At 64.8% G+C, this 27,908-nt stretch overlaps 4 protein-coding genes across 7 annotated transcripts; 3 read left to right on the top strand and 1 right to left on the bottom strand.

The window, feature by feature from the left end:
- Window positions 1-1,331: 1,331 nt before the first annotated feature.
- On the top strand, window positions 1,332-12,912 carry SP2 (Sp2 transcription factor). 2 transcript variants are annotated; one of them, XM_068418655.1, is made up of 7 exons: window positions 1,332-1,418; window positions 6,490-6,565; window positions 7,176-8,129; window positions 8,689-8,995; window positions 11,104-11,278; window positions 11,359-11,552; window positions 11,918-12,912. In XM_068418655.1, the coding sequence occupies exons 2-7, from the start codon at window positions 6,503-6,505 to the stop codon at window positions 12,016-12,018; spliced, it is 1,794 nt and encodes a 597-aa protein (XP_068274756.1). In that variant the 5' UTR covers window positions 1,332-1,418; window positions 6,490-6,502; the 3' UTR covers window positions 12,019-12,912. The 2 variants fall into 2 exon arrangements, with proteins under 2 accessions (XP_068274756.1, XP_068274757.1); XM_068418656.1 differs by lacking the exon at window positions 1,332-1,418 and adding an exon at window positions 1,634-1,702.
- A 1,006-nt stretch (window positions 12,913-13,918) lies between these two features.
- Window positions 13,919-17,974, top strand: PNPO (pyridoxamine 5'-phosphate oxidase). 2 transcript variants are annotated; one of them, XR_011049774.1, is made up of 8 exons: window positions 13,919-13,989; window positions 14,894-15,018; window positions 15,096-15,195; window positions 15,416-15,469; window positions 16,863-16,991; window positions 17,062-17,132; window positions 17,214-17,492; window positions 17,627-17,974. XR_011049774.1 is itself a non-coding variant. In XM_068418798.1 (7 exons), the coding sequence occupies exons 1-7, from the start codon at window positions 13,945-13,947 to the stop codon at window positions 17,377-17,379; spliced, it is 690 nt and encodes a 229-aa protein (XP_068274899.1). In that variant the 5' UTR covers window positions 13,919-13,944; the 3' UTR covers window positions 17,380-17,974. The 2 variants fall into 2 exon arrangements, 1 of the variants encoding a protein (XP_068274899.1); XM_068418798.1 differs by having other exon boundaries at window positions 17,214-17,974.
- Window positions 17,975-19,708: 1,734 nt separating this feature from the next.
- On the bottom strand, window positions 19,709-20,025 carry PRR15L (proline rich 15 like). Its single transcript, XM_068418946.1, has one exon. It carries the CDS (start codon window positions 20,023-20,025, stop codon window positions 19,726-19,728), a length of 300 nt encoding a protein of 99 aa, XP_068275047.1. The 3' UTR covers window positions 19,709-19,725.
- Window positions 20,026-22,199: 2,174 nt separating this feature from the next.
- Window positions 22,200-26,311, top strand: CDK5RAP3 (CDK5 regulatory subunit associated protein 3). Of its 2 annotated transcripts, none has more exons than XM_068418763.1 (14): window positions 22,200-22,241; window positions 22,420-22,477; window positions 22,780-22,911; window positions 23,260-23,360; window positions 23,437-23,485; window positions 23,730-23,908; window positions 24,186-24,322; window positions 24,499-24,643; window positions 24,761-24,871; window positions 25,016-25,088; window positions 25,340-25,428; window positions 25,528-25,733; window positions 25,846-26,017; window positions 26,097-26,311. In XM_068418763.1, exons 1-14 carry the CDS (start codon window positions 22,236-22,238, stop codon window positions 26,160-26,162), a joined length of 1,524 nt encoding a protein of 507 aa, XP_068274864.1. In that variant the 5' UTR covers window positions 22,200-22,235; the 3' UTR covers window positions 26,163-26,311. The 2 variants fall into 2 exon arrangements, with proteins under 2 accessions (XP_068274864.1, XP_068274863.1); XM_068418762.1 differs by having other exon boundaries at window positions 25,013-25,088.
- The last annotated feature ends 1,597 nt before the right edge of the window (window positions 26,312-27,908 follow it).

Raw genomic sequence — 27,908 nt, 5'->3', positions numbered from 1 at the left:
GCACTCGCCACAGCAAGTTCCCACAAATGGAGGCCCCGCGGCCATAGACACCGCACAACAAAGCACCGAGCAATTATTTGGCTCCAGTGGGAGGTGCGGGTCCCGTGGGGGCTGGAGCCAGCTGGGCACCCCGGGGCCGGGCTGGCCTGGCACGGGGTCGGAGGGGTGGGGGGGTGGGAGACCCCGGGGACCCCCCCAGCCGGTCATGGGGGTGGCTGGTGGCCCTTTGGCTGCGGTGGGGTGGGTGGTCGTGGAGCCGGGAGGGTGGGGGTGTGGGGTCACAGCTGCTGGGCACCCCGACCCCTGCGAGGGGACTGGGCACCCCAACGCCCTCCAAGCACCCCGACCCCCCCCGAGTACCCCAACCCCTGCGATGGGACTGGGGACCCCGACCCCCTCAGGGCACCCCGACCCCTGCAAGGGGACTGGGCACCCCAACACCCTCCAAGCACCCTGACCCCCCCCTCCAAGGACCCCCACCCCCTCTGGGCACCCTGACCCCTTCCAGGCACCAGGAGGGGGATGAGGTACCCCAAACCCCCCAGGTGCCCCCACCCCCGGAGGAGATGGGCCCCTTCGGGAGCAGCGGGGCTGGGTGCCACCAGCCGTGGGGTCCCCCCGGGTTTCTCCCACAGAGCCCCGAGAGGACGGTGATGGGCGCAGGGGGGGGGGGTGAGTGATGGGGCCGGGGGGGCCTCCCCGGAGCCTCATTTCCCCACCTGTGGCGGGGGGGGGAGGTGAGGCCCGGCCTGGGCTCAACCACGGCGCCCCGGAAGGCCCCGGAGGGGGAACGGGGGGGACACCGGGACCCCCCGGGGATCCCCGGGACTCCCCGCCTCCACGGGGACCCCCACTGCCGTCATCAGGCTTCAGCGTTTCAGACCCGCCCCCCCCAAGAGCGCGACCAATCACAAGCGGAGCTCGGCTGCTTCGCGTCTCCCATTGTCTTCTCTGCATGTCAATCAAATGGCCGCTACCTACCGAGAGGCGGAGTTTGGGTGGTTCCCGCCCACAAGGAAGTCCGCCTCCCCCGCCTCGAAGGCTTGTCAATCAATCAGCGGTTGGCGACAGTTTGGACTTGTTTCTATTCGCCAGCTGTGCTGTCAATCAGAGATCTGCCCTCCCATTGGGTATCTGCTTCCGTCCGTCACCTCGGAGACCCGCGCCCATTGGCGGAGCTGTCACTCCATCACGTATCCTATTGCTCGGTGGAGCTGCCCATCAAGCTGCAATCCGCGGCGGATTGGCCAGCGATAAAGCATCTCGCTGTCGGTTGGCCAGAGCGCCGGCAAGCCGGGTGGGGATTGGTCAAGAGGCCGCAGAGGGGGCGGATCACGTAGGGCGGTGCCCGGGCGGCCCCGGAGGAGGAAGATGGCGCCGTGAGGGGGTCGGAGCCGCCGCGGCCGCCGCTCCGGCAGGTCTGTGCGGGCCCGCGGCGGGGGCGGGAGCGCTGAAGCGGGGCGGGGGCGGCGCGGGGGGCGGCAGCGCTAATGGCGCCGGGCCCGGAAGGGGCGTGCGGCCTCCCCGGCCCGCCCTTCCCGAGCGCCGGGCGGGCGGGCGGCGCTTCCGGGGCCGGGGCCCGGTCGGGGGCGGGCCCGGCACCTCGGCCCGCCTCCCCGGGGACCGCCGCCGCCGCCCGGAGGGGCCGGGCGGGGCGGCCCCGGGGCTGGGGGGGGCCGGGCCGTGCGCGGGGGGTGCCCCGGTACGTGGCGGCGGGGGCCCGGGGGTGCCCGGGCGGTGGTTGGGGTCCCCCCAGGGCCGCCCCGCGCTCCGAGGGGTGCCCGGCTCGCGGGGGGCGGGCGTGCGTCCGTGCGGGGCGGCCCTGCGGGGGTGCCCGGGCTGCTGCGGGGGTCCTTGGGGCCGGGGGTGCCCGTGCCGGTGTGCCCGGGGTCTGTGCGGGGTGCTCGGGCCTGGGACCGCTCCCCCGCCACGGGCATGGGGGTTCCCGGGGGTGAGGTTCCGCGGCCGGGATCTGCGTGGGAAGCGGCCCCGGTTTTTGGGGAGGGATGGGGGGGATTGGGGGGTGTAGGGGGCTGCTGCGTGTTTGAGGGGGCTGGGTGGGGAAGGGGGGTTCAGCCCCGTCCCGTTCTGGCCCCTGGGATGTGGAGAGCGGTTCGGGCTCGTTCCCCCGGGCACTGGCCGTGTGGGGGGCTGCGGGGCAGGGCTGGGGGAGCCGTCCCGGGGCTGGGGGTGCAGCAGGGAGGTGAGGGCCGAGGCGGTTGTCCCTGGTCCCTGGGGATGGGCAGTGCAACAGGGTCTCGGCCGCTCAGGGAGCCGTGGATTGATGCTGCTGGAAGTTTCCACCGGGGCCTCTCGTCACTCTGGGGGAGCTGCTGCTCGAGGGTGCCCCGTGATCCGCTTGCTCCTGCACCTCAAAACCTCCTTCCTTGTGGGTGCGGAGCGAGGAGCTGCTCCCTTCTCCCCGTAGTCCTTCCGCAGGGCGCCTGGGCATCCTTGGCAGCGTGGCCGCCCTGGCTCGCTTGATTTTACCTGCTTCTCCTCTTCCTTAAACGCAGCCAAAGCGCCAGGGAATTTCCCCCCAGCACCAGGGAAGGAGACCACAGACTCTCGGTGTTGGCAAGTGGCTGTAGCGCCTGCGCTGTCACAGGCGTGTCGGAGCTAAAACAACAACAACAGAAATCCTGGCCAGTTTATTCTAAGCCAATGCTGGATTTCCTGCTGTTAATATGTAAATATGCAGGTGTTTGAGCTCCTCTGTGCCCGACTGTGAATATTTGCTTGTGGCCCTGACAAACAAATGGGGCTGCTGCCATCGGCCTGGTTTTTTTCCCTATGACAGTGCTTAGCTTCGTAATCCTGAGCGGTTTTTTTGCAGTTGCCGAGGGCTTTTGTGGATTTGAGGGGACCCTGATTCACCTTCACGCTCAAGGCGCTGATTAAAACCCCAGTAACTCAGATCAGGTCTGTCCATTGGCATAAACTGAGTGCTGGAAGTTAGGATCACCTTCACCCCCCTGCACTCCCAAAAGAAGATCCCTCAGGCAGGTGGGAAGGGTGTTTTGGGGAGCAGAGACTCCCCTGCGACTGGAACCAGTGCCCTGTCTGTAAATTGTTGTGGTGTTCCCCCTCTCAGAGAGGGGCTGTGAGACGGTAACGAGGACATCGTGGTGGTAGGGCTTGAAATCATGATCTAAAATACACAAAACTTTTCCAGACACCCCCGAAAAGGAGTTTTGTAGCTGTGTAGAAGCGCCTGCGCCGCTCGAGCTGCGGGACGGGGCGTTGGTGGGGACTGGCAGGTACCTTCTGGGCTGCGTTTGCCTCTGTCCCAGGCTCCTGCGCTGAGCAGGACCTGGGCTCTGTGGGCTGGTGTGGTTGGTAAGGTTTCTCCTCCTACAGCTCCATCGCTCGAGTCCTCTGGACTTTTTTATTTGTGGGAGCTCATGGTGGGCTCCGAGAGCTCCTCGAAGCTCCACCAGGCAGACGTCAGCGTATCTGGGCAGTCAGCTGGGACACGGGGTGCTTGGTACATGTGTCCTGCGGCAGGAATGAGTCCTGGTTGTGCTCGTTTGAGGGACATAATAAAGGAAATGGTTCTTGAGGCAGAAATTACTGAATTTTCGGTTGCTTTGTCCTTTTACAGGGGTGAAGGCAAGCAAGGGGTGAGAACGCTGTCGTTTCCAGTCTGTAGGGAGATGGTTTCCATACAAAGCTGCACTTGTGACAAGTGGAGGAGGAGGAGGTGGCGAGAGAAAAATGGATTTTATGAATCAGTGCTCTTTAATTGCCTTAAGGGAGAGTCCTCTTCCGCTCGAGGCTTGGCTGGGGATTTACAGAAGGGCAAACTGGACCTGAGCTGCTCAGCAGATTCTTCGTGGGGCGTGAATAAGTGTGTAACGCAGAGTGAGCGACGGTTTCGTGGTGCGTGTCTGTGAGAGGGTGCTGGAGGGGAGCTCCGGCCTCTCAGGAGGGTCCGTATCCCCCCGGGCAGATCCAGAAACGTTCCCCGCAGGCAGTGACGGTCTCACTCCCAGTTCTGTCCTGGGCAAACACCCCGAGAGCGAAGCTGTCTGCTTTGGTACCCGCTTGGTTTCACTGCGCTGGGGGTTGGTTTATACCATGTTACACCCTCAGGATGTGAAACTGTCGCTGCTGGACTCGGACTTAAATTGTACAAGTGAGAAAGTCACGGAGGGATCACACTGCGGCCACACAGAGTCGTTATCCTTATTTATTTGTTCGGGCTCATGGAATCTCTCCTGGTATGTGTCTCTCTCTCTCTCTGGCCAGCTCAGCGTCGCTCTTATTTGTAGTCAGGGCTGTTAATCCTCAGCAGTGCCCTAATTCTGCTGAAAGGGAGGGTGCAGCCATTGAACTCGGGCAGCCGTACCAGCTCCCGGCTTGCTGGGAAGAAAGCGTCCTTTTATCGCAGGCCAGCTCGCTGGGTGCGAGCGTCTGACGCTTTCATCTCCAGGAGGTTGCCACAGCGAGTGGCTTCAAGGGGATGGATGCCCTTCGCCAAGGAACGGGGCGAGGAATTTCCATGCGATGCCATCCCAGGCGCCTGGGGCTTTGGCCTGGCTCTTCCCAGGGGGATTTATGTGCTCGGTGGCAGCAGGGCTGTGAAAGAGCCTTGGCGGTGCCTGGGGAGCAGCCGTGGAGCCTGTGCTGGCGAGGGGCCTTTGGGAAGCGGGCTCCTTGGTGACCTGGCCCAGGGCCTGATCACTCGGTTTTTTAGTGGCTTTCTGTTTGGGGAAAGGCTTCGTGTTCCAGGGAGGAGATGTCTGTCTCGGTCTGTGCTGCGCAGGACAGCTGAGGGGAGCCGAGAGCTCTCACCTCTGCTTTTATACGAGTGTTGGCTGCATCTCAGTGACCTGGAGGGCTTTTTTCCCAGCCTTAAGGTGCATTAAGATGGGATGACCGGCCCTTGCACCGCCTCCTGCACCAGTGTCAGAATGAAAGAACCCCCTCGTTTTCCCAACGCAGACGTGCCTTTTGCCCAGGGCTCCCGCAGCCACGTGCTGGCAGCGGACGCTGCTTCAAGCGAGGCTGAGTTTGCCCTTTCCGAGGGTGGGTGCTGACGCCCCTCGCCCCCGTTGCGAGCGATGCTGCCGAGCCTTGGCCACGCTGGGGTGTAGAGTTTGCTCCCTTCAAAACAAAACCCACAGCGAGTTTTCCACATCTGTGTAGTCCCTCGTCCACCCCTGGGTCTCCTGCAGCTCCCTGGGCAGGGCTGCGAGGTCATTAAACAGCGGCTCTACCCGTGCCAGGCCTTCACTTCCCCTGCCCGGAGCCAGAGGCCAGCGCTCGGCTGCACTCCTGGGACGAGGTTCTTGCCTCATCCCTGTGAGCAGCAAAAAGCCACTCGCTGTGCTTCGACAACAGTTAATTTTTGGCTGGTACAGTGTGTTATAAGCCACCCAGGGCTTTGTATCTTCATCGTGCTGCTCGTCCTCTGCCAGCACTTCCCGTCGCTCCCACAGTTCAGGCATCTCTGTAAATACCACAGCGCTGGTGCTTCCCATCGCCCGCGTTTCAGAGACGCCCTGAGTAAACCCCAAGCACCTGCACTCCTCCGACGGCCGTAATTCCCCGTTTGAAGTCAGGACGTTGTCAGCAGAGCATTCGAGCTCAGACAAGTTCTCCCTGGCACCTTGTCTGGGCAAATATTATCGAGGTTCTGAGCCATACAGCGACCGCTGGACGGGGGCGACTGGGGGATTTGCCAAAGGAAACGTCGAGGGTGAAACGTCTTTCTAGTCCAGAACAAAAGATTTAGCAAAGTGTGAGGATTTAGGAGCCTCTTTCCCTGGCTTTAACCTTTAAAAAGACACTGTTGTAGCTGCCCCAGTGTAAGAAGAGCCTTGGTGTTATCGCTCTGCGGCATTCGGGGCAGCAGAAGGGATGAGCATCAGAGATTGGGAACTCCCGAGGTCCCGCTGCAGCTTTTTTTCATTCCCCAAAGTGACCTTTTAATTACATAATGACTTAACAAACACTCAGCACCAAGGACATCCCAAAATAATTGAAACAATGTTTTTCCAGCCTTGAGAAACATGATTCTGGACCAAAAATCTGTCCTTTGAGATTCCCAAAGTTAGAAAAACAAGCGGCAGGGAGGTGGCGTGAGCTGGGAACTGGGAGGCCGTCAGCGAGCTGGGCTTTGGAGTGGGGGGCTCTGCAGGGCAGCGGTGGTCTCTGAGCCCTGGGGGGACTGTGGCTTCTGGGCAAGGCTGTGCTGGGCTGCAGGCAAATGAGTGAGGGCTGCAGCCGGTTGCCCACCGTAATTGGCATTTCCCTTTGGTGGCGAGCAAAGATGAGTGTGGGGAGGAGGTGATGAGATGGTGAGATTTCTCTACCCCTTTGTGACCCCCCACTGAAGGCGTGTGGGTGAGGTGTGACATTCTGGGCGATGCAGGGAGGCACCAGGATTGCCCTTGGGCATTGGGGCCTTGGGCTTGGCGCACTGAGGAGCTGTGGTCCCGGCTCCTGGTCTCACTCCTTCGTCTTTCTTCTTCCTCCTCGCAGATCACGAGACAGCATGGCTGCCACTGCTGCCGTCAGCCCCAGCGAATACCTGCAGCCGGCCGCCTCCACTGCCCAGGTGAGGACGGGGGCACCAGCGAGCTCCCGGCTCCCCACTGGGGCACAGGGACATGTGCTGGGGTGCAGGACAGCAAACGCAGCGGCGTTTGGCCCCTCCTGCCTCTGCGTTGCTGCGTCAGGAGGAGAGCTGGTTGCAGGACAGGCTGGGGAGCCCCGCTCTGGGCTTGTTCCCAGCCCAACGCCAACTCTTCCAGAGCGTTGTTTCTCCTCCCGGCGCTGTGTTTTCCTTAAGGAGCTCTGGGGTCATCTTAGCAGCTGATACCACAAGGTGGTCTTGGAATTAAAACTGCATGAAAGACTCCAGGGTGTGTGTAACGGGTGGAAATACCAGCAGCCATGCAGGGTGTTTGCAGCTTTATAGAGGTTTTAAGAACACAGGCACACGATTAAAAGGCGATCACCATCCTGGTGGCTAAAAGTAGCGTGACGAGGGCGAGCTAAAGGCACATGTGGTGTGGGTAATTAAGCAGTTCCCTTAATCACAGGTGTCTCATTGGCATGGACTGGGTGCTTTCGATAGCGTGTACCCTTTCCTTTGCTGACTTGGTCTCCAGGTGTTTGGCACAAGCCCCTGTCTCTAACTTGCCCATCTCCTTCTGGCTCCCCAGGACTCCCAGCCGTCTCCTCTTGCCCTCCTCGCAGCAACATGTAGCAAAATCGGTCCCCCCGCCGTGGAAGCCGCCGTGACTCCTCCTGCCCCACCTCAGCCGCCACCTCGCAAACTCGTCCCTATCAAACCTGCTCCGCTCCCTCTGGGCTCTGGTAAGAACAGCTTTGGGATCCTGTCATCGAAAGGGAACCTCTTCCAGATCCAGGGCTCGCAGGTCGGCACCTCCTACCCCGGGGGGCAGCTGGTTTTTGCCATTCAGAACCCAACTGTCATCAACAAGGGGACCCGCTCGTCCGCCAACATCCAGTACCAGGCGGTGCCCCAGCTCCAGGCCGCGGGGGGACAGACCATCCAGGTCCAGCCCAACCTCACCAACCAGATCCAGATTATTCCAGGCACGAATCAAGCGATTCTCACTCCTTCCTCTTCCTCTCACAAGCCCGTGCCCATCAAACCAGCTCCGGCACAGAAGGGTGGAGCTTCGCCAGCGCAGGGCACAAGCAACGTGGTCAAGCTGGCCGGCGGCAGCAACGTGACTCTCACCGTGCCCGTGAACAACCTGGTGAACGCCGCTGAGCCGGGCACGCAGGCTCAGATCCTCGCAGAGAACCCCTCGAAGCACAGCAAAAAGCCTCGGAAGAAAGCGGTGTCGTCCTCCCAGCCCGCCGCCATGGCTGTGGCCGAGCAGGTGGAGACGGTGTTAATAGAGACCACGGCGGAGAACATCATCCAGGCGGGCAACAACCTGCTCATCGTGCAGAGCCCAGGCTCCGGCCAGCCGGCTGTGGTGCAGCAGGTCCAGGTGGTGCAGCCCAAGCAGGAGCCGCAGGTGGTGCAGATCCCGCAGCAGGCCCTGCGGGTGGTCCAGGCCGCCTCTGCCACGCTCCCCACCGTCCCCCAAAAATCCTCCCAGAACTTCCAGATCCAGACGACGGAACCCACTCCTACCCAGGTACATCCTCCTGCGAGGTCTCCTCGCCCTGTTTCTCCTCCAACCTCTTACCCAGGCTGTAAAAAGCTGAGGGGTTTTGTGAGCTGCCAAACATCCTCAACTTGGCGCCCAGTTTAGATGTCGCTTGGGTGGATTCTCTGATGTCTAAGAAGGGTTGGGAGCACAGCTATTCCCTCCACAGGGCTTTAAGTCTCCCTTGCTGGCCACCTGCTTTTACAGGACCTGTAGGAGTGCAGTGTCCTTGAACCTGAGCTGGTGGCACAGCAGAGGTTTGGGATGAGCCAGCCTGCTCCTGGGAGAGGGAGGGAGGTGGGGGACTGGGGCTCGCAGCCTGTAGGACCGTGGGTCTTCAGTGTTGCCTTTGGAAACCAGGCCTTTGGAAACCAGGACCTTCTTCAGGAGGCCCACAAAGGGTCTTCAGATGCTCGGGTAACTTCTCCTGCTCTTTGGCTCATGGCAGGCCCAGATTCCTGGGTCGTGTGGGGAGGGGACCGTCGCGGTGGAGGGGGTCTGACTGGTGACAGCAGCTGGTCCCATTCCTCTTCTCTCCTCCCGTCAGGTCTACTTCAAAACCCCATCGGGTGAGCTGCAGACAGTGCTGCTCCAGGAAGCCCCAGCCATGACTGGCATGGTGGCTCCGTCTGGCACCTCTTGCAGCAGCCCCGTGCCCCGCAGCTCCGGCGCGGGGGGCAGCAGCAAGAAACCAGCCGCGCGCAAGGAACGCACCCTGCCAAAGATCGCTCCCGCCGGAGGCGTCATCAGCCTGAACGCCGCTCAGCTGGCGGCCGCAGCGCAGGCCATGCAGACCATCAACATCAACGGCGTGCAGGTCCAGGGCGTCCCCGTCACCATCACCAACACCGGAGGTGGGCTGCTCCCCGCTCTGCAACGGGGCGGGAGGGATGGGGGGATGTAGGCAGCTCCCTGATCCCGGGGACAGAAAGCCCCCCCCTACCAGCAGCAGGCTTTGCAGCTGGGATGGTGCAGCTTTGTAAACAGATCTCTCCTACCCTGAGGCTGACTGTTAAATGTCATCAGCCTCTCTAGCTCCTGTCGCTCCGGGAGGTTTCACAGGGTGTCTCTGTGGTGGTTCTGGGTGTTTCCAAGCCCATCCTGGTGAGCTGTGTCAGGGAGGGTGGTTAGCGGAGACGGCTACCCGCAGGGTCAGGCTCTGCGGTCGTGCCGAGCTGCAGGACACGTCTGAGCACAGGGGCTGAGGCTGCCCCGCAGCCCAGCCCAGCTCTGTTTGCTCCTGAGCTCTGTGCAGGGGGAAGGCTGAGCTGTGCCCAGGCCCTGGGGGCAAGACACGTGTTTTCGGGAGAGCTGGGCTGCAGCCAGGCAGAGGGACGTGGTGCGCTGGGGTGTTCCCTCCTGCTGCGGCTCTGGGCCAGCAGCCCCTGCCACAGACAGCACTGCCAGCTCCTGGGGCTGGGACATCTCCCCTCGCATCTGCTGGGTGCGCAGGATGCTGAGATGGGCTTCCAGGAGCCAAACCAAGAGGTGTGTTCACACACACACAAGCTCTGTGCTCCTCCACGCTCTGTAGCGAGGGGTCACTGTTGCCTGAGGGGACCCAGCACCTCACCTCCATGGGACAAGTGTCTTTCTTAAGCCAAAAATAGCCAGACGTGGCCCTGGCCAGTGGCCAGAGCGGTCTGGGAGCCGCAGGCAGCCCTGGTGCACGTCTGTCCCCACGTCACCTGCTCATCTCCCCACTGCCAGGAGAGACACATCCCGGCAGCCGCTCTGTCCTCCCCTCCTGCCCAACAAACCTTCCCCAGCCCGGTCCCGGTGGCGTGGGCTGCCGGCGGGGAGCCGAGGGGAGGGAGCTGTGTCTGCGGGAGGTTTATCTGCCCTCTGATCCAGAAAGACCTGCTGCCGTGCGGTGGTTTCTCTCTCAGCAAGAATCGGCAGGAGTCCCGGCTCAGTTTTGCAGTCGGAAGCTGTTCTTTCTTGCTTGGCTAAACGATGTCAGCATAAAACACGGGCCAGCGCGGTTTTGTGCTCCGCAGCGGGCCGCCGTCCTCGCCGGGGTGGCTTTTAAGGGGGTTTTTAATTGCTGCTTCGTGTCTACGTCTGGGGCCAGCCGTCGGGGAGATGCCACAGGCAGATGTTGGTGCTGTTGGGCAGCGTGCCGTGGGGCTGGCGGGGGCCTTGCTGCAACCCCGGCTGCCAAGGGAGGGACTGATGGGACCTGCTGGCTGCTGCCCATGAATGAAGCGAATTGAGTCGGGTCTCAGCCTGGGTTCAGGCAGGCCGTGCCCACCTCCCGAGCGGCTGCGTGTCTCACAGTGCTGCCCAGGGGCTGCCCCAACCCTCGGCTTCGCATTTTCTCTCCCAATAGACGTGGTGGCACCTTTGCTCTGCCTGCACCCCCGATCCCATCCTTCCTCTCTGCAGTCACCCCTTCTTTGCTCTGCCATCAGACCCCACTCCTCCTCCTCCTCCTCCTTCCCCGCTGCCCCCAGAGCAGCCATCCCGCTTGCTGACGCTGACCCCATCTTCTTCTTTCCAGCCCCCGTCGCGGCTGCCGGGTGCTGTGCGAGGCCCAGGCTGCCGCCTCCGTGAGCGCCCGAGCGTGGAGCGGCCCTTAGGGTCCGGGGTAAGTCCCGTTTTTTTGGTCAATATATTGCACGTTTTTTCAAAGTTTCTTTTTTGTTTCCTCTTTGGTCATTTCCCCACCCCGAAGGGTCAAACCGAAAACTTTGAAAAACCGCACAGTATATTCAGAAAAAAAAGGGACTTACCGGCCTGGGGACCAGCACGTGGCGGGGCAGGGGGGCTGTGGCAGTGCTGCATGCGGGGCTGGGGGCGTTGAGACCCGGGATGTCCCGTCCCCCACGCGTGCAGGGGGGTCTGTCCTCCTGCCAGCCGCCTCCGGAGGGTTTCATGGAGGGACGCATCGGGCAGGGGCGCAGCGTGGCCCCCCGGGAGCGGAGGGGCAGAGCCTGACTCCCCCCTTTTCCTCCCCCAGGCCAGCAGCAGCTGACTGTGCAGAACGTCTCCGGCAACAACCTGACCATCAGCAGCCTGAGCCCGACCCAGATCCAGCTCCAGATGGAGCAAGCGCTCTCCGGAGACGTTCAACCGGGGGAGAAACGGCGACGGATGGCCTGTACCTGCCCCAACTGCAAGGACGGGGAGAAGAGGTGAGCGTGGAGGGGGAGAGGGGCAGCCCCGTGGGTCCGGGAACACGTCCCCGAGGCTTAACCGTGCTTTTCCTCGCCAGGCCGGGGGACCCAGGGAAGAAGAAGCACATCTGCCACATCCCCGAGTGCGGGAGGACCTTCCGCAAGACCTCGCTGCTGCGCGCTCACGTGCGCTTGCACACGGGCGAACGCCCTTTCGTCTGCAACTGGGTCTTCTGCGGGAAGCGCTTCACACGCAGCGACGAGCTGCAGCGGCACGCTCGCACCCACACAGGTCTGTGGGCCCCCCCCCCCACTCCCAGGGCAGCCCCCGAGTCCTTGCCCAGCCCACGCAGGGTCCTGAGCCTTGCAGGAGCTGAGGACTGGGATGATCTGGGGCCACCACAAGTTGTCCGTGCGGTTTGACTGGGTTACTGGGAGGGACTGGAGTGCTTGGGGGGGGGTCTCTGCTGCCTTTGGGCTCTCCAGGGGATGGTGGTGACAGAGGTGTCACGGGAAGGGGCTGGGGGTGTCACTGCCACCCCGGGATGTCCCTGCTCTAGGGGAAGGCAGCAACAACAGCAGGTTGGTGACGGTGCTGCCGGGGTGGTGGCACGCGGGCTGCCACCCCCTGACCGCCGCCGCCGCTCTTCCCCGCAGGTGACAAGCGCTTCGAGTGCGCGCAGTGCCAGAAACGCTTCATGCGGAGCGACCACCTGACGAAACACTATAAAACCCACCTGGTCACCAAGAACTTGTAGGGCCGGGAGCTGCCCCCCACGGCTCCCTGCCTGCGCGGACAGACCCTGCCAGGGCACCAGCCTGCGCCGCCGCCGCCGCACTCCAGCGTCCCTGCCCGTGGAGAGGAGCCCTCGGGGACGTCCTCCTGCCCTGCCACCGCTGCCTGAGCCCCCCAGGCAGACGCAGCCCCCTCGGAGGGCGCGAGGGGCTGATCCTCCCGGCGCATCCCCAGGGACTGGGGGGGGACCCGGAGCCCGGTGAAACGTCTGACGGGGCAGGGAGGGGACAGCACGCTGCGGCGCGGGCGGGCAGGGAGAGGCTCCACAGCACATTCCTACTTTATATTTAAAGTCTATAAATAGCTATAAATATCTATATAACCCCCTTTGGAAGGTCCCTTTTTTCTATGGAGATCGTTGCCTTACGCTCCCCGTTACAAGCGCCGTGTCTTGTGAGTGCTTTTTTTAACCTTTATTTAATTTCTCTGGACGATGCTGCCCACCTTCTTGCCTCTCTTTCCTCTTAACGTTTCTTTTCCAACACTGAAGAGGTTTTTTTTTCCTCTCCAATGCTTTCTCTCTTTCCACTTTTGTTTCCAAGTGACGTGGCTTTTCCTTTTTGAATTTTGGGACTTCAGCCCCTCCTTTCCTCCCCCGTGTGCTGCCCGCCAGCCCCACTGTACAGTGTACATTGTACCATAGATTATATTGCTTTTGTGTTTACTACATGTTTAAAAAAAAAAAACATATGGCTTATTATTTTTGAGCTTTTAAATTAAACAAATCCACTTTATTTTTTAGTTGTAACTGCCCGAGGTTGTTTTCTGGATAAGATCTGTTTGACTTTATTAACTGTAACTGCTTGGCCGGTGTGGAGTCAGCCGGGAGCTTTCTTTGCTAAATAAATTTAGTCACCAGAGGCAAATCCAGTGCAGCGTGTGCCCCTGAGGGTCCTTTCTCTCCCGAGCCGTGGTGCTGAGCCGTGGGGGTGAGGAGGTGACGGCGAAACGCTCGGCGTGGCGGCAGGGAGGGCAGAAAGAACCAGGGGTTTAGTTACAGGAATCCCAAATATCGCTGGAAACGAACCTTATTTACAGGAAAAACAAGTCCCGGGCTGCGGCTGGAGGCGTGGAGCTGCTGCGGTGTGTGGGAGCAGCTCTGTGCCACGGGCCCCCGGCACCCCCCTGCTCCCTGCCCCATCCTGTGTCCCCTCTCTGTCCCCAGTGTCCCCTCTGGACCCCCTGGCAGCTCCCTTGCCCACCGCCCACCTGGTTGGCCCTGTCCCCAAGTCCCTGCCCTACAGGCCCCTGTCCCCTCAGTCTCTCCCCCCCACTCCCCTGTCCCCAGTGTCCCCCCAGTGTTCCCCAGCCCCATGTCTTGCCCCCTCTTTCCCTGTCCCCAATGTCCCCAAATCCCTGTCCCGCTGTCTCCCAGCCTCTCTCCCTTGTCACCATCCCCCCAGTTTCCCCCAGGCCCAAATATCCCCTCCCTGCCTTCCCTGTCCACAATGTCCCCAAGTCCCTGTCCCCTCAGTGTCCCCCCAGTGTCCCCTCAGTGCACCCCCAACGTCCCCCCAGTGTCCCCCAGTGCCCCCCCAGTGCCCCCCCAGTGGCCCTCCCAGTGGTCCCCCGACCCCAGTGCTCCCCGCCCTGTCCCCATTCCCCGCCCCCTCAGCCCTGTCCCCGCCTTGTCCCCCGCCCCCGGGGGACACTGTACCTTTAAGGGCCCCTCCATGGGCTGCCCGACACCACTTCCGGGTCCCTCCGTCCCGCCCCCGCCGCCTCCTCCAATTGGCTGGCAGCTCTCCTCACCCCTCCCCGCGGTGGGCGTGCTCCGCCGCTTCCTATTGGTTGCCGTTAGGGCGTGGCCGGGATTCGCCCCGCCCCGGGGCGGGGCCTGGCGGGGGGCGCGGCGGCCTTGGGCCCCGCGCGGGTCCCGGCGGCCGGGATGGACCTGGGGCCGCTGCGGAGGAGCTACCGGGGGGCCGCGGAGGTGGGGCCGGGCCCGGCGGGGGGGGGCGGCGGCTCCGTGGGGCGAACGGGGGCGCGGGGACCCCCGGCCTGGCTGTGTGCTGGGGACGGGGTGACCCCCCGGCTGGCCCCAGGGCCCGGCGTGACCCCCCCACCGTGCTGGTGGTGACCCTAGAACCAGGGTGACCCCCCCCAAGCTGGCCCCAAGGCCCGGGGTGACCCCTCCGCCGTGACCCCCCCCCGCAGGCTGGCCCTAAATCCTGAGGTGACACCCCCAGGCTGTCCCCAGGGCCCAGGGTGACCCCCCCCACGTGCTAATTGTGCCCCTGGAATTGGGGTGACCCCCCCCCAGACTGTCCCCAAGGCCCGAGGGACCCCCCCCCACCCCATGCTGATAATGACCCTAGAACCAGGGTGTGTCCCCCCCCCCCCAGGCTGGTTGTGCCCCTGGAATTGGGGTGCCATCCTCCCAGAATGTCCCCAAGGCTTGAGGAACCCCCCCCCACCGTGCTGGTAGCAACCTTGGGACAGGGGTGACACCCCCAGGTTGTCCCTAAGGCCTGGGGTGACCCCCACCCTGTGTGTAGTTGTGCTCCTGAAATCGGGGTGACCCCCCCAGGCTGTCCCCAAGGGATTCCCCTCCACCCCGTGCTGGTAGTGACCCTAGAACCAGGGTGACCCCCCCCAATGCTGGTTGTGCCACTGGAATTGGGGTGACTCCCCCCAAGACTTGGGTGCCCCCCCCTTTCATGCTGGCTGTATCCCCAGCACCTATAGGGTGCCCCCCCCTCCTTGCACTTGTTGCACCCCCAGGGCTGGGGTCACCCATCCCCTGTGCCCTTGAGCCTGCTGTGACCCCCCAGTGCTGTCTGTGTCCCCAAAGGCCAGGGTGCCCCCCCCCCTTACCGTGTCCCCCGTGTCCCCAGGCCTTCGAGGAGCAGCACTTGGCCTCCCGCGACCCCATCCAGCAGTTCGGGGCCTGGTTCGAGGAGGCCGTGGGGTGCCCGGCCATCGGGGAGGCCAACGCCATGTGCTTGGCCACCTGCACCAGGTGAGGCCGTGGAGGGGGGGGGGGACAGCAGGGGGGTCCGGGGGGCACCTGCCATCGCCTGCCCTCTCCTGCCACAGGGACGGGAAGCCCTCGGCCCGCATGGTGCTGCTCAAGGGCTTCGGGCCCGATGGCTTCCGCTTCTTCACCAACCACGAGAGCCGGAAGGGGCAGGAGCTGGTGAGGGCTGCGGCCGCGCCGGGGGGTCCGGGGGGGTCCCTGGGTGTGTGTGGGGGGGGACACGGCGCCTTTCCAGCCCCTTTGCAGCGGGGTGAGGCTCTCGGAGCAGCCCTGGGTTGGGGGGTGGCTCTGCCCCACACCGTCCGGTCCTGCCGTGGTGGAGCTGGGGGGGGTCTCTGGGGGTGGCTCTGGTGGGCTGACAGCTCTCTCCTCTCCCCAGGACGCCAACCCCTTCGCTGCCCTCGTCTTCTACTGGGAGCCCCTCAACCGGCAGGTGAGTCCTGGTCCCCCGGGGGCATGGGGGGAGCCTGGTCAGGCCCTTGGCACGGCGTCGGGCAGTGGGTGCTCCCCGCCTCGGCGTGGGGTGTTGGGGCACACGCGTTCTTACATCTTTCTTAACTGTGTTTAACATAACTTATGTTTACCCCGGGAAACTCCATTGTCAGGTGGAGAGCTGAAAATTTAGGATATCAGGGAATAAAATCCACAATTATAACTAACGGAGAGCTGGAAGCGTGGGGGGGGGTATTTTTAAGTGAGTTTTAATCTCATTTCTTTTTAATTTCTTTTTTTAATCTCATAAATTTTCATTTTCATCTCATTTAATCTCATTTCTTTTTAATCTCAAGTATATGTAAAAGACTCTGCAAGGCTCATAAGTTTCTAATGCATTTGTTCCAGTTATACCTAGCCAGAATTTAAATTTCTGGTATTCCTACAGTTCAAAAATCACTAAAAAAGTCTTTCATATATATATATATCTCTCAAACACAAATACTGTAAGAATGAACATCTTGGGTCAGATGAAAGGTCTGCCATGCACAAAATCTTGTCCCAGGCAGTGACCAGCAAGACATATTTACAGATAAGTGTTCAAAAAAGCTAATTTTATAACATTTAATCACATTTCCCCTGAATTCTCATCTAACTTTGCACAATTTGTGACTCGGGAACTTCCTAAGATAGATATAATGTTTTATTATTTAATATTCCTGAATGGATTTTTTTTCTGGGGGTTTGACAGATCCATTTCTAACCTATGTCAACTTATATCCAAAACTCCCTGAAGCGAGGAGGTTGCCAGCTTAGCTGCATGTTGTATATATTCAGCTTAATTTCAAGCTGCTTTTTTGCACTTCTTGGCAAAAATACAAAGGGCCAAAGCCCGTGATTTTTCCAGATCAGGTTTAGTTTCTAATGACTTACCAAGATCTGCTTTTCCAAAACTTTCTAGAGAAATCTTACGTTATATAACGATGTCTCACGAAACTTTGGTGCTTTTTGCAACCAAATATATAATACCTCAAAGACTACTGAGACCTACACGAGTTTGTCCAGAGACCTGACTGGTCTAAATTAACTAAATTAAAAGCATAAACTGTCCAAAACTGTAATATAGATCTAGGTAAAGTGTATAAATGTCTCTATATAGATATAATACATAATTTTTTCCTCAGGATCAATAAATATGGATTAGAATAACTGGTTGGGATGCCAGCTTGGAGTGTTTAAGGTCACTGGAGTGTTTAAGGGTTTGATCCCCAGTATATGAGTGGGGGTGACGCTCAGATGGGTCCCAGCCCCTGGGAATGAAACGGGATGGGGGGTGCCCACGTTTTTTGGAGGGGGGAGAGTGAGGGGATGGAGCAGTTCGGTGCCTGGCGCAGGTTCGGATCGAGGGCTCGGTGAAGCGGCTGCCGGAGGAGGAATCCGAGCGGTACTTCCACTCCCGCCCCAAGAGCAGCCAGATCGGGGCCGTGGTCAGCCGGCAAAGCACCGTCATCCCGGACAGGGAGGTGAGCGGGCGACCCTTTGGGGGGCAGGGGGGACCAGGGCTGCCCTTCACCCCCTTCCCCTGCCCCGCAGTACCTATGGAAGAAGAACGCGGAGCTGGAGGAGCGGTACCGGGAGGCGGCGGTGCCCAAGCCGGCGTACTGGTGAGTCGCGGGGGCTGCGGGCAGGGTGCTGCCCGCCGTCGGGGCCCCCCCCCCGCTAAAGCCCCGTGTTTCTCTGCCAAGGGGGGGCTACATCCTGCAGCCAGAGGTGGTGGAGTTCTGGCAGGGCCAAACCAACCGCCTGCACGACCGCATCGTCTTCCGACGCCTGCGGGACGGCTCGGCCCCGCCGGGAGCCATGACGCGCCGGGGAGAGGGCGAGTGGGTCTTCGAACGCTTCGCCCCGTGAGGCCACCGGCGTCTCCGGCCGCGTTCGCCCCATCGGGAGCATCGCCTGTGCCAAAGCTGCCCGCCTGTCCCCCCTCACGCCTGGGCTGGCCCCGCTCTGCTCCCCCCAGGGAGGTGGGTGCTGAGCTCCGGGGGTGCTGGTGGGGGGCTCTGGTCCAGCCCCTGCGCCCCTCGTTTCCCTTCGCCTCTCCCTGGGGCGGGTGGGAGCCGCAGGTGGGTCCCAGCGACCATCTGCCTCCCCTCACCAGCACTTGGGGAGCAACCGGTGCTGCTGGTGGTTAATTAATCGCGTTAATGATCATGGAGGGACCAAGACAGACCCCAGCGAGCCCCTGCCCACACCTCGTGTTCCAGCTGTGCCGTGGCTCCGTCTGTGCGATAACTTATTGAACTGCAGCTTTATTGTCACCATGTGTCACCCGTGTTCGTGGCTGGCTGTGCCACCGGCGCACCCCATCTCCCCCAGGGCTGTGGGACCCCAACCCTCAGCCTGCTCGTTCAGGGGGACCCTGGGCTGGTGCTGCTCCCTGTTTCCGCCCCCCCCCAGCTGCATGTCTGAGCTTGGAAAAAATAAATCCCGATGGGCGCGGAGCCGTGCCGCGGGTTTGGGTTAATGTTTACCCGCGCGGGGCCGGGCCGTGCTCTCGGTGCAGCCCTCGCTCCCCTGGGCCACGTCCCCGTGAAACCGGGCCCCGGTAACCTTCACCCTCCCTGGCTCCATCGTCGCTCTCCCGGTCGCTGGCTCTCGGGGCAGGATCGTGCGCTGGGGCTTGGCTGCGGGTCCCCCCGGTGGGTTCCCAGCTGGGCAAAGCCCTCCGGTGGTGATGGTGGGGAGGGAGGTTGGCCCTGGGGGCTGTCACACACCTCGTGCCACTGTCACAGGCCTTGGTCCCTCCTAGCTGTGCTCGTCCCTCGGCAAGAGCCGCACGGTGGGACAGGAGGGCACGGCGTGGGGATGGCGTGACTGCGAGGGGACAGCGCGAGGTGGCAGCTTGATGTCCCAGGAAGGGTCTGGGGCTGACGGCACAGCCAGGTCGCCCACCCATCCCAGTGTTAGGAGCATGGCAGCAGCCCAGACACCACCGTGATGGGCGTAAATGAGCCGATGGGCACCGGCTGCGTGCCGACAGCTCCGCTCCTCCCCGCTCCCTCCCTTCCCTCCTGGGCAGGATCCCTCGGGCGCTGCCAGCCCGGGACAAAGAGCAGGCTGTGAGCCGGCGGGCGCGGGCAGAGCAAACAGAGCGAGGGCGGGGGCCGGGGGGGCCCGGGCTGCCCTGGCACAGGGAGGGGGTTGGACTCCAGCGCTTGGCACCGTCCGGCTTTTGTAAGAGCTGGGAAGTGGCGGCTGCTGTTGACTTCGGGCACAGCCGCACCCTGCCCCGCAGGGAGGGCACCCCGGGATGGCAGCGCCAGTGACGGCCACCCCTGCGTGTCCCCTCCTCTGCAGTGCCAGGGATTCCCTGCCGTGGTGGCCGCTGGCACCGCTCCCCACCGGGGTGGCAGAAGGGACCCGCGGCCCTTTGTCCCTGCCAGGCCAGCACCGGGGGGTCCGCCAAGCTCTCCCCGTGCTGCATTTGCTTCCAGATGTGGTTTATTAACAACAGTTAATTAATTATCAGCCGTTGTGAGGGCAGGCTGAAGGCCCAGCTCCCAACAACCCCAACAGATGCCGGGGCTGCCCCGGGGTGGGCTGTGGCACCGTGCCCCGGGGTGGGCTGTGGCACCGTGCCCCGGGGTGGGCTCCAGCCCCGTGCCCCGGGGTGGGCTGTGGCGCCCTGCCCCGGGGTGGGCTCTCCCCTTCGGGAGCGGGGAGCGATCCCAGATGCCAGCGGGGATTCGGCTCCTCGCGGGGAGCCCGGAGCCCTCCCCAGGGGCAGCCCGGGGGGGACTTTGCCCACGGGGTCATTCCCTCGGGACAGGGAAGCGTCACGTCCCCCGATTTGGGGGTGACTGCTGGCCAGGACGCAGTGTCGGTGGCTCTGCCCGTGGCCACGTGGCCCCTTGGGGTTGGGAGAGGAGCGGGAGGTCCCCTGGTGTCACCCCCCAGGACTGATGGGCAGGAGGTGACTGGGAATGGGGTAGGGGCTGTGGCAGAGCTGGGTGAACGATGGGCTCCGGTGGTCCGTGGCAAGCAACCGAGCTGGGCTGAACATCCTCATCCCAGTATAAACCAGTCAGCCCCGGGGGGCTCCCCCTGCCAGGTGCCCCGAGCCTGGGGGGCTGCGATGAAACAGGGTCCTTCTCCCTTCAACAAACTCCAGTCTGAGTCCTTTCTCCTCCCGCAGCCCCATGGTGCAGCATCCCCGGGCAGCCCGTGGTGGTGGCCAGTGGGTGACAACCGGCCGGGTCATTTCTCCTCCCGCTCGCCGCCGGAGCAGAGGTTGGGGTTCTCGTCCAGCGTCGCCCGCACTTTCTTCTTCTCCTTGAAGCGTCCTGAGTTGGAGACCTTGACGTGTTTGCCCTTGCTGCTCTTGTCCACGATCTTCTCCAGGCGGGCGGCGAAGCCGGGGGGTCCCTCCTCGCCCGGCGCCTCGGGGCTCTCGCCGGTGGTGGCCGCGTGGCCGTCGGGGCTCTCGTACAGCACCGTGGGCAACGACCGGCGCTTCCGCAGGAAGGTCAGCTTCCACCAGCCGGGGCTGTCGGCCATCGCCGCCGGCCGCTGAAACGGAGGGGGGGGTCCCTGAGCCCCCCTGCCCTGCCAGCCCGGAGCTGGCGGGGGGAGCCCGGTGCCGTGTTTGCCAAAGGCGGCTCTGGTGCTCTCCCACCATCGCCGCTGGGATGCTGGTGGTGGGTGCCAGGGGGGCTGCGTGGGGCCGGGGCCGGGGGACCCCGCAGGTACTGGGAGGGGACGGCAGGTGACCTGGGCACTGCCGAGCCCAGGGCAAAGGCTGCTGGTGCCGCCGGGCGCTGCCGTATCAGCCGCATGTAGCGGGGCAGGGAGGGAGCCCAGTAAGCAAACAGGAACAGGAACTGGGAAGCAGGTGGGAGACGGGGAGGTGCCGGGGTCCCAGCCGGGGGGTCACCGCCCGCTGCACCCCGAGGTCGGGGTTTTCCTCTTGCCCCTCCCTGCAGGGAGGGACGGGCAGGAGCGTTGTGGGGCCCCGGGAAGGCTCCGGCACGGTGCTGAGCGTGGCTCCAGGGCAGGGACGGGGAAGGCGGCTCCAGGGCAGAGGAGCCAGCAGCGGGCAGGGGGGGGATTCCCAGCGCCCCGCTCCCCGTCCCCATCCCGGGGGCTGGCGTGGCTCCGTGCCCCCACGGCGCTCGGCCGTGACCGACCCCACAGCCCGACCCCTGCCCGGCTCCTCCTGGGTGCTGTGGCCGGCATCGCTTTCCAGGGCAAGGGGATGAGGACACTGAGACGTGGGCCACCACCCTGGAGAATATGGCTGGTGGCCCCCTGGGCTGGTTTGCCGTGTCCCTCCCTGCCACCGTGCCCCCGCCTGTCCCCTCCTCGTGCCAAAGCCGGGTGGGACCCGTCACCGAACCGTGGCCACGCCATGACCCCAGCTGGCAGCGGGGGTTCCCCCGTCCCACTCCCCACCACAGACACCCCGTCCGTGTACCTGCGCCTCCCACGCCTCGGCTGCGGCCGCCCAGCCCGGGGGTCCTGGGGGTCCCGGGGGTGCCGGGGCGGCTCCGGCTGCGGCGCACGGGCAGGTGCCGTCTACCTGCCGCTGCCCCGTTTGCTCCCAGTCAAGGTGAACCCGCGACCAAACCCCTCCTGCCTGAGCAAACAGCGGGGCCGGGCCAGGGCACGGCTGAATATTCATGACGGGGGAACCCGGGGCTGAGCCCCGACGGCAGCTGCCGGCCTGCAACGGCTCCGGCTGCTGGCACCGACCGCGGCACCGGGCCGGGGTCACCGGCCTCGAGGGCAGGTCCTCAGCGGGTGGCCGTGTGGCACATGGCACGTGTGTCGGGCGGCCAGGGGTTAAGGGCGGGTGGCGGGAGCGTGGCGCTGGCTTTCGGGGGATTAACCGAAACTGGCGGCCGGCCGGGCTGCCAGACCGGTTCCTGCTGCCCGCTTCTCGGCCACCGCCGGGCTGTCACCGCCCCGATGGCCACCGCCGGGCTGTCCCCGGGCTGCCACCGCCTCGCCGGGGACAGGGACGGGGTGATGCCACGAGGGACGGAGGAGCGAGCCGCCATCTCGTCCCCACACGAGGACGTGGCTCGTGGGGACGTGGCCCACGGGGACACACTGGCTCAGGGCGAGGTGGCACCCATGGGTCCCCCCAGAGAGGTGACATCCCCGGGGTACTGCAGGTGGCTGCTCCCCCAAGTCCCATGGGCACCTCGAGGGATCTGGGATCTGCTCGGGGTCCCCTGGGGATCCCCGAGGGACCCGGGATCCCCCCCGGGGTGGCTGGAGATCCCCGGGGGACACTGGCCCTGTCCTGGGGGGGGGGACATGGCCCTGTGGGATCCAGGCTCTGCTCTGCCCCCCCCCCCGGGATCCCCGAGGGACCCGGGATCCCCCCCGCGGTGCCCGGTGATCCCCGGGGGCCCCCGGCTCTGCCCCGGGGGCACATGGCCCCGTGGGACCCGGACCCGCTGCTCTGCGCATGCGTGCGCGGCAGCACCGCCCCCCCCCCCCGTTCCCCCTCCCTCGTCCCGTTCCGATTGGTCAGCGTCGTCTCCTCCCCCCGCCTCCTCTCAGCCAACCGGGACGCCGGCACGTGGCGCAGTCCCTCTGCCGCTCCCTTCTGATTGGCAGCGGGGCGGGGCCTAGTGGACAAATCGCATTTTGATTGGTTGAACTGCGCGGGGCTCTGCCCGGGGATTGGCTGAGGAGAGGCGAGGGGCGGGGATCGGAGGGGAGAAGAAAGCGGAAGCGGAGCGGCGGCGGGCGGCGGGATGCAGGTGGGGGCCGGGCCCGGGGCCCGGTGCCCAGGGCCCAGGGCCCAGGCCCAGGCCCCGCGGAGGGGGGACAGGCCGGGCGCTGGGGTGGGGGGGGCCCCGGCCCCGGCCCCGGCCCCGGCCCCGGCCCCGGCCCCGGCCCCGGCCCCGCCATGACCCGCCGTGTCCCGCCGCCCCGCAGGTCTCTCCCCAGGACTACCAGAACGTGCCCATCGACATCCAGCCCGGCAAGCTCCTGGGTACGGCACCGCTGGCGCGGCCTCCCCCGTGCGGGAGCCCCCCAGGGTGGGCAGGGGCTTGGTGAGGGGTGGGGGGCGGGTTGGCACCGGTCCCTCGTGTCCCCCTTCCCCGGGAGGGTTTGTCACCCCGCCGTGGGGCAGTGCCGCCCCCCTCGGTTGTCCCAGCCCAGAGGGGACGCACGGGGAGCCGGTCTGCCGGGGCCCTGGGCACCGCAGGCCAGCCCGGGGTGGGGGGGTGACCCCCTCCCCGAGGCCCCTCTCCCAGCTGACTCCCTGTTTCCCTCCCTGCCACCACCTCGCAGACTGGCTGGTGGACAGGAGACACTGCAACGTGAGATGGCAGAGCCAGGTGCTGGCCGTGCGCGAGAAGATCGAGGCGGCCATGGGAGACATGCCGGAGAACGAGGAGATAAAGCAGCTGCTCGGGGGGGCCTGTGAGTGGGGCTGGGGGGGTGCCCCAGGAGGGCTGGGACACGGGCAGCCAGAGCGGGTGTTGTACTGGGAGCCCGTTCCCGAGGGTTCTGTTATGGCAACCTCCCCCTGGCCGAGGAGGAGATGGGGGGTCAGCAGCACGGACCCCTCCTGAGACCCACGGACCCCTCCTGAGACCCACGGACCCCTCCTGAGACCCGCAGCCCCTCCGAGACTCACAGACCCCTCTGAGACCCACGGCCCCTCCTGAGACCGATGGACCCCTCTGAGACCCGCGCTCCCGGGGCTGTGCTGGGAGCGGGTGGCACCCGGCAGGCGTCCCGGTGACCGTGTCCCTCCCTCTGACGCAGACCTGCACTACTTCCACTGCCTGAGGATCGTGGAGATCCTCAGGGGCACTGAGGCTTCCACCAAGAACCTCTTTGGGCGCTACTCGTCCCAGCGCATGAAGGTGAGCTGGGCCCGGGGGCGGGTGGGCAGTGGCATGTCAGCAGCCCCCCCCCCACCATATGCTTCCCCCTCCCCAGGACTGGCAGGAGATCGTGTCCCTCTACGAGAAGGAGAACACCTACCTGGGTACGGCAGCGCTGGCTGAGGCCGTGGGGGTGTCAGCGGGGGGCTTTCAGCCTCCAAACTGGGATAAGGGTGGGGTGGGCAGGGAAAGGGATGGGACATGACGGGCTGCTGAGTCCCACTGGGGTGAGGGCCCCGAGGTGGCTCCGCTGTGCGGCCAGCACAGCAACCAAGGTGGCTGGGGCACCCCGAGGGCCTCGTGGGGGGCTGGCACGGCCTCTCAGCCCCCTCGTTGCCCCCCTTGCAGCTGAGCTCGCCAGCCTCCTGGTGCGCAGCATCAGCTACGAGCTCCCGTTGCTGAGGAAGCAGATCGCCCGGTGCCAGCAGGCCCAGCAGGACTTGGCCCGCCGCGAGGAGGAGTGTCAGCTGCGGGCGGCCGAGCTGCGGGAGCGCTTCTTCGCCTCCTGCAAGCAGTACGGCATCGCCGTGAGTCCCTGCAGCCGGCCCTGCTGCGGGGGGGGGTCCTGCGCTGCCACCTCCCTCCCCAAAGCGGCCCCCAGGTGCCAGCGTTTGGCCTCAAGCTGGGACCGTGTGTCACTTGTGGTGTCCCCACAGTGCCACCGTACCCGTGCAAGGAGCTGGGGGGGTGGAGGGTGACCCCGCAGCCCTCCATCCCCTTCCTGCCCACGTCTGGCTCTTCAAGCCCTGGGGGTGCTTTGGGTGCCAGCCTCCCCGTCCTGACGTATCCCTGCTCTGTCCCCAGGGTGACAACGTGCGCCAGGAGCTGCTGGCCTTGGTGAAGGAGCTGCCGTCGCTGCTGTCGGAGGTCGGGGCGGGAGCCGGCGCGCTGGCCGAGGCCATCGAGCTGTACCAGGCCTGCGTGGAGTTCGTGTGCGAGAGGTGGGTGTGGGGGCGCAGGGCTGGACCCCCCACATCCCCTCTCCCCGTGTGGGGGCAGCGGGTTGGCGGCTACGCCCAGGCTGGGGCTCTCCCAGAGGGACCCTGGTGGGGTTGGGGAGTGCTGGGGGGGGTCCCCGCCCTGCACCTGGCACTGATGTCCCTGCGGTGGCTGCCAGCTCCGCAGAGCCCGTGGTGCCACTGCTGCGGCACGTGGGGAAGAGGGGCAACACCACCGTGTACGAGTGGAGGACGGGGCTGCAGCCGCGGCGCGTGGAGCGGCCCGAGCTGGAGGAGGTGCCGGAGCCGCTGAAGGAGGACACGGTACGGCCAGGCCAGCCGGGGCTGAGCCCGAGCCGGCCCTGCCCTGCATCCGTTGGGGTTAGGGTCAGGGTGTCTGTCCCCAGGGTTTCATGGAGTCTCTTGTCCTTCTCCCCCCAGATCGACTGGGGAGACTTTACGCTGGAGCCGACCAGGGCAGAGGATGGTGCCAACGGGGGAGCCCAGGGCGAGGGCATCGACTGGGGGATCACGCTAGAGCCCGGTCCCCAGGTGTGTGACCGCTGGCTGCGTGCTCCTGGGGCCTGACCCTGCTGCGGGGCCGGGCTGGGGGTGTCCCGGGTGCCCCAGTCTCACAGGGTGCCCCAGTCTCACAGGGTGCCCCAGTCTCACAGGGTGCCCTTCCTTTTGCAGCAGGATGATGGCATTGACTGGGGTGATGGTGAGAGCGAGGAGGTGCAGATCACGGTGCTTGAGGCTGGCACTGAGGGTGAGTACGGCTGCGAAGGGACACAGGGGGTCCCAATGGGGGGCAGGCAGCACCCACCCTGCCTTGAACCCCCCCTTCCCTGCCTGCAGTGCCCCAGGCACCCTGGCTGGGTGCAAAGACCTGTTGGGGACTGTGCTGTGGGGTGATGCTGAGCACCCTGGGCGGGACAGGCTGTGCTGGGGGGGTATGACGGGGCTGTCGGAGCCATGGAGCTCCCTTCCCTGCCCCGCTCACCCCGGCTCGTCCCCCAGTGCCTGAGGGGGTCGCCTGCGGCGCTGACGCCCTGACGCTGCTGGAAAACACCGAGACCCGGAGCCAGTTCATCGACGAGCTCATGGAGGTGGGTACGATACGGGGGTCAGAGTGGGGTAAGGGGCTCTGCTGCCACCCCACCGCAGGGACGGCGGTACCGGAGTGTCCCCCTGCCCTGTCCCCGCAGCTGGAGCTGTTCCTGTCCCAGCGCCTGGTGGAGATGGAGGAGGAGGCCGACATAGTGGCCGTCAGCCAGTTCCAGCTGGCCCCCGCCGTGCTGCAGGGCCAGACCAGCGCCCGCGTGGGCTCCCTCCTGGCTACCACCCGGGCGCTGCTGGGCCAGCTCTGCGCCCGCAGCATGCAGCACCTCTTCATGATCCTCGCCTCCCCCAGGTCCTCGCTTGGGGTGGGGGGGGAAAGAGGGGGTCAGGGCTTGGGGAGGGGGGACCGTGGGGTGTCCTGGGGTGGGGATGGGGTGACGGAGGTCCTGGCTGCCCCCCCGCAGGTACGTGGAGCGGGTGAGCGAGCTGCTGCGGCAGAAGCTGAAGCAGGCGGAGCTGCTGCTGGCCAAGGGGGAGGCGACGCGGCGGCAGCGGCAGGAGGCCCTGGCAGAGCAGGGCGCCTTGGAGCCCAAGCTGCACCGTCTGCTGGAGAGGACCAAGGAGCTCCAGAAGCTGGTGAGAGGTGGGGGGACACCCCACTGGGGTGCTGCAGGGCCCCCCCCACACCCCCCTGACCCCTGGCTCTGTCTTGCAGATCGAGGCGGACGTCTCGAAGCGCTACGGCGGGCGGCCGGTGAACCTGATGGGGGTCTCCCTGTGAGCCCCCTCCCCGGGACAGGCACCTGTGGAGAGGGTCAGGGTGGGCTCCTGCTCCCCAGACCCCCCAGTTCCCAGCCCTGGGGCACTGGTGACGTGGCCACGGCCTCGCTGGGGAATGGATGTTGCTGAATAAAGCCGAAGCCCTTCTCCCCCGTGTCCATCTCGCTGTTTCCCTGCAGGGTTTTGACGTGGGGAGGGGGAGAGGAGCCCCTAAATCTGCTCTGCGTCAAGGCAGGGGCTGTGGGGTGACACTGGGACAGGGGACCCCTACACTGTGTCCTTGGGGTGGCCCTAATGAGTGGGGGGGGTCCGAGCAACCCCCTTGGGCCGACAGCCCTCGCAGGGGGGTGGGTGGGCGATTCGATTTTAATTTCATAGCAGAGCGGTTGATTCATGGCCGGGTGTCGCCGCCGGTGACGCCGGTAATGACTTTCCATCACCATGAAAAGTGGAGTGACACCGCTCATTATTCCTGCCGCTCGTTATCGCCGCGTGAGGGGGGGCTCCCCGCCCCCGCCGGACAGTGAGCGATGGCCCCCATTAATCACCCCCCGCCCCCCTTCCTTCCCTTCTGGAGGACAGAGCTCATACTGGGCTGTACTGGGACATACTGGGGCCCCCCAACATCTCCTGGGAGGTGCTTGCCACACCCCCTGCATTGGCCGTGCCCCCTGGGTGGGCCATTGGTCACTGTCCCTCTCTTGTCCCACCCCCCTGCCACCTTGCAGTTGCTCATTGGTTTGGCTCTGCTGGGGGTTCGCCCTCCCCAGTGGGGCTGGGGGGTCCCCCAGTGGGGTTGGGGGTCCTGCTGGGGCTGTGGGGTCTGTCCCCAGCGGGGGGGTGATGTGGGGCATAGAAGCCCCCGGCCCCATGGGGTTTGGGGGGTGTCTTGGCCCCATGGGATCCAGTTGTGGGGGCTCCTGCCCCACTGGGGTGGGGGAATCCTGTCCCTCGTGGGGCCACGGGGGATCCTGTAGCAGTTGGCAGCGGAGTGAGATGTGGGGCTGTGTGGGACCCCATCCCTGTCCCCGCTGGCTGTGGGGTGATGGGGGGCAGATCCCTGGGTGCATCGTGGGGACGTCCCCACCGGGCTCCAGCTCTTCCACCTCATGGTCCCGTCCCCCCCATCCCAGCAGCTGTGCTTGGCGGCCACCACCACGGTGGTGCCGTGGTCAGACAGCCGGGCTTCGGGGAGCCCCTCGTTACCCCACTGACGGTGATTAACGGTCAAATTAAACGATGTCTGTAACTCCTCACTGCCTGGGGGTGGAGCTGGGGGGTGTGGAGGGTCCCCCCCGAGGCTGGTGGGTGCTGGGGGCTGGGGGTTCCCCATCCTGCCGGGGCAGAGGGAGCTCAGCACCGGGGCTGGGGGAGAACCGGCGCAGGGTCCCCATCGCCACCGTCTCCATAGCGAGCACGGGGAAGGCAGCCGGGGGGGGGGCCCGGCCATAAAGCCCCCTTTATCCGCCGGCCTCGCTGGAACGAACGTCCCCCCGCCGAGGGGCTGCCCCCCGGCCCCTGACCCCACCGGCCCCACAGGTCACGGCGGCGGGGGCAGAGGGCAGTGCCCCCGCCGAGGTCACGGCTGGCAGGGGGCCGGCGGCACCGCGGGGGCTTTAACGGGGAATTAAATGAGTCGGGGCCGGGAGGAGGCTGGCGGTGACCCCCCCACCCCTCCACACTGTCCCCATTATCTGCCACGTCACCGGGAGAGAGTGACAGAGACGTGAAATACCCCCTGCCCGGC

This window comes from Nyctibius grandis, chromosome 26 (genome assembly GCF_013368605.1).
Source record: "Nyctibius grandis isolate bNycGra1 chromosome 26, bNycGra1.pri, whole genome shotgun sequence".
In the NCBI taxonomy this organism is placed as follows: domain Eukaryota; kingdom Metazoa; phylum Chordata; class Aves; order Nyctibiiformes; family Nyctibiidae; genus Nyctibius; species Nyctibius grandis.
The sequence above is the reverse complement of the archived record's forward strand: the minus strand, read 5'-3'. Positions and strand labels throughout refer to the sequence as shown.